The following is a 4550-nucleotide window of genomic DNA, read 5'->3' on the forward strand; positions in this document are numbered from 1 at the left end:
TGAGGTCAAATTTACAGCACTTTCTTTGGTTCTTAAAAACAACAAAAAAACAAAACAATTACCACTGAATGGCTTTTTGGATCCTGGGAGAAGTGGATTGTCACACTGACATTGGCTATGTTCAGAATCACATTCATATTCATTAACTAATCCTTTATCATCACTCAAGGAATGTGAACTGTTTGACGGTTCAAAAGAATATTCAAAACAATCTAATTTATTCATTAGCTGAGAAGTTCTTTGTGCCTGGTAACTATGTCTAGGGGAACAGTGATCTTCTTTAAATATTTGATAAATCCTTTGACTATTTGTATCGGGCAGCAAGTCTTGATTGTAGAGCCAGAGTGGGTATTTGAAATCCGGTATACTCGTTATCCCTGAAACATTAAGGTCAGACTTCTGGCTAGTGAGCCATCTTGGGTAATTCTTTTCAAGTTTGTGTTCTGAACTGTCCCTAAAAGATGATTTCTTGTTAAAATATAAAGATGGTACAGAAACACATTTATTAACCTTATTCACAAGTTTTGGGTTTTTCAGCCTACCACACTGCCTTCCTTTTACATTTGTGTATACAACCGGGGTAACTAAGTTATCCTTGCCCAGCAGAGTGGCTGGTTCTTGAAAATTTTGATTCTTTTCACTGTTGGATGAACTCAGTCTTCCAGTACGTTTTTTGCTTTTCTTGCTAATTCCATGACTTGCTCCAACATAAGTGAAAGAAAATGATCCATCTGCTGGAAGTTTTAATAGATCATCAGTTGTTAGGCTAATGGAGTCCATGTCATTAATAGTCTGCCCTCTACAGGATAAGGACAAATCTTTTTTGTCCTCAAGATTTTCAAAAGCTGAAAAACAAAGCATAGTTCTGTTTACCTTCCTGTATCACATATAAAAATACTTTATAATATTCAACAGTAAATGAAAATTAAGAATTAAGAATCATGTTTGCCATTTTCCCTTCTGGAATATATTCTCCACTTCTAAGAGCAGAATGTAACCTTTTTCCACACTAGGGGCCATTCTGTAAGTGCTCAGTAAAGCGTTAACTGGATTATCAACAGATGCATTTTCCAAACTTGTATTCATGGAAACCAAGGAAAAACCCTTAACATCTTGTGAATATTACTGTCCTACAGAATACAGATCAGGAAGACTAACATAGCCCTAGCCCATCAATTGGAACTGATCAAGTATAAATTCTGAAAGGCTGAGATTTGTTTAAAGTCATTAAGCTAGTTAATGGAAGCTAGAACCACCAAGTCAATGCTATTTCTGTTATGCTATAATAGAACGGCTTAAGGGTTCAGGATCAGCCATCTACTATTATTAGTTACATTTCATGAGCTTCTCCTCTAAGGTCAAAAGGGGATCTTACCTGAAAACCCCTGAGAACCAAAAAATTACAGAATCATTTAAAAAATATAACCAGATCTCAATATTACAAGTCATTTTTGCCCCAAAAGAAGCATTTAGTTTTCCAAGGCTACTATACATCTCTCAAAATGCTTTAAATCGGTAGGCAAAAAGAAAACAAAGAATAAAGCATACCATTCTTTGGTTTATAAACATAGTTGGAGAATTCTGGCATATTAGCAGAACATTTATCGATGTTAATCTTTCCAGTGCTTGCACCAAGATACATATGGCTTAGATCAAAATCATCAATATAGGCCTGTAGAGCCTGAGATGCAGAACTGTACAGTCTATCCTTATACTGAAAAGAGCCATCAGAGTTAGAGGAATTACTACCACTCAGGTTGCAGCTTGCTAACAGAGAAGATACTGAAGATTCCCGAGAACAAACTCTGCGCTTTGTATTTAATTTTGCCATGGCTTCCTCAAAATGGGTTATTTCCACTCATTTCTCTTAGAAACAACTGTAATACAAAAACAAAAGGTTAAAGTTCCAATTAAAAGGAATAATAGCTATACACAGAGAAATTACTAAGTCTGTAAACGTTTTATAACTTTCTTTAAAAAATAAAATCCATTATCTATAAATTATTTTTAGGTAATGCACATTATAGATTATCTGTTTTAATTACTATGAATTCCTTCATCATCAATTTAGAAAACATTTATTGATCACCTATTATGTGCCTGGAATTATGTATACAAAAATCATCTAAGACTATGTATAGAAAGTACCAAGGGAAGAATACTCACTTTTTTTTTTAAAGTCCTAAAAACTACGATGTACAGTCTTTTCTTATGCTGATATAGGCTATGACATCACAATACCTAACATTCCCCTATACAAAATATTTTTCAATTCTTAAGCCTACCACCACGCACTGCACATAGTAAGTGCTTGATAAATTTTTAAAAGGCATCAAATGACGTAGCTGAAACAAGAAGGAACAATGGAGAATACCCACCTTCGACATTTTAAATGCCAATTTGTAACTTTAGCCAACCCCTTCCCCCAAGACTTGAGAAAACAAAACAATTTACAATATTCATTTATAAAGAAATAAACTGCAAGTCTTACCATATAATGAGCTAGCAAAATGTTCTTTTCCTAAAATAACACTGTCAATAATCATTTTCTGACATTCATTTTTGATACTATCCTCACTATTTTCAATTCTTATGTAAAATGGATTCAGCCCACCTCTCTTTCAAAGGAGGCAATAGTTTGGAAATTGCTTTAATGTATTCATCTGTTTTTCCATTATTAAAATTGAGAGAATTCCAGTCTACCTTAATATAGCAACAATAGGATCTATATTTGAAAACCTAAGAAATAACAGAGTGAACAGGTACTACTTCAGTAAATAATATGACATTCTTTTAGAATTAAATCAATGGATTTTCTGAAGTAAAAATGAAAGTTTAATGTCTAGGACTTAACACACGCTATGATGTTATAAAATTAATGTTTAATTTTTGGCTATAATTTTTGGAATGTTAAAGTTTTAACAACTTTTAATGTAATCTTAATAACTGTCAAATTTGACCTTAAAATACTGAGAAAGTTTTCCGTTTACGAAGAAAAGAATAAAAGGTCAGAGCTGACACTAGTCAGTGCAAAGCAGCAGCAGAATATAAGATAATGGTTATTTAGCCTCTGCTTTCCCTGAATGCTGTGATGCTATTGGTATACCTCTAAAGAATGGCTAGGCCAAGTCAGCTCTGCCCTTTCTTCACCCCCTCACTAATGATTTTAACTTTTCTCAAGTACATATTGCTTGGATAACAAACTCGACCAAAAGTTTCCTCCCTTATTCCAACACAGGACAGGTTACCGATTTTATAATTTATTTTACAAAACCTTGAAAACGAAAACAAAACCCTAAAAAGGAAAGCTGTTGGATTACAGTTCTCAGTAAGTGGGTAATAACATTTATTTTAATTCACAAAAGGCAAAAAGAAAATCCACAACTGAATTTTTATTGTGCAAAGTTTCCAAAAGTACACCAAAGAAGAAAGAAAAGTTTAATCAACTCCTATGCACTCATCATCCTGCTTCAACTACCAACACGACGAAACTCTATCCACCCACTTCTCCTCACTTCTGCCACAGAATTATCTGGAAGCAAATTCCCTGCATCTTACCATTTCTTCCGTTAACACTTCCGGGTGTATCTCCAAAAGGAAATCCATCATTCCGACGAATAGAACGTTAGCACGAGTGGCCAGAGATCTCTACTACCTTTCATTCAAAAACAGAACGTAGAGCGTTAAATTACCAATGAGAATAGCTCACAGGAAATGAAGAACAACTCTCAGAAATAACAGCTCTGATTTATGTTATGAAAATGAACATGTGCTTGATCTGCAGCAAAAAGACAAGAATTAATGACCCTGGAAAGCGAAGATCGCTGGCGCCCCTACAGCGGAGCATCTTCGGCTTCAAAGCTTCCACCCTTAACTAGGAAACACCTCCCTCGGGGATTCCAGCACCCACCCACCCACCCCCCACCGCAGTCCCAGACACAGGCTTCTCACAAACCATTCATCAGACAACAAGAGTGAGCAGCCAGTTTTGCCGAGGTGACGGCCCCTAAAGCCGAAGACCCTGCCTCCCCGCCCGCTTCAATCGCCGACAGCGCCTCGAGGCCCAGGTCAGGTCCTCTCCTTCCCGTTCCGCGACCCTCCCCCTAAAGTTGCCTGCTTTCCACCGGAACTCTCATCCCGCCCCCTCCCTCGGGAGACAGCCCACCCCTCCCCTCGGGCTGTCAAAGGATGGGACGCCTTTCGAAAACACACGCCCTTTTCCGGCCAAACTCACTGACGAAGGCCTGGAAAGAGAGAAAAGCGCACACGTCCTCAATTCTCCACCCAAAGCCCTGTCCTGCCACCCGACGGGAGACGTGACAAAGCACCCAGACCCGGACGCCGCCCGGCCTCAGGTTCCGCCAGCTCGCAGGTTCCTCCGCCGTCACAGCCGAGCGCGGAGTCCGCGCTCCCTTTCAAACTGACCCAACATGGCGCTGGCTTGCGGTGCGCATGCGTGGCGCTCGGGGGCTGGGGCTAGCAGGGCGAGGGGCAGGGGGCGGGGCGGGGCGTTAGGTCGCTCTCCCTGCTGGGAAGTGTAGTTTCTCCCT

The 4550-nt window shown here is 39.0% G+C and overlaps 1 protein-coding gene across 9 annotated transcripts in view; it reads right to left on the minus strand.

The window, feature by feature from the left end:
- C14H18orf54 (chromosome 14 C18orf54 homolog) overlaps positions 1 to 4454 on the minus strand; it is a 31175-nt gene extending 26721 nt beyond the window's left edge. For 3 of the 9 annotated variants that reach the window (XR_004345458.1, XR_004345457.1, XR_004345456.1), the window contains exons 1-4: positions 4235 to 4419; positions 3559 to 3655; positions 1549 to 1877; positions 63 to 845 (exon numbers count right to left, since the gene is read on the minus strand). Coding sequence is in view for 6 of the 9 variants with exons in the window: in XM_032603197.1 (XP_032459088.1) it covers positions 63 to 845; positions 1549 to 1831 (1066 nt within the window). In the remaining 3 variants the exon portion in view is untranslated. Of the gene's footprint in view, positions 1 to 62; positions 846 to 1548; positions 1878 to 3558; positions 3656 to 3951 lie in introns of all 9 variants that reach the window. The other 6 variants (XM_032603197.1, XM_032603194.1, XM_032603198.1 and 3 more) reach the window with 6 other exon arrangements.
- Between the last annotated feature and the right edge of the window lie 96 nt (positions 4455 to 4550).

This window comes from Phocoena sinus, chromosome 14, assembly GCF_008692025.1.
Source record: "Phocoena sinus isolate mPhoSin1 chromosome 14, mPhoSin1.pri, whole genome shotgun sequence".
In the NCBI taxonomy this organism is placed as follows: domain Eukaryota; kingdom Metazoa; phylum Chordata; class Mammalia; order Artiodactyla; family Phocoenidae; genus Phocoena; species Phocoena sinus.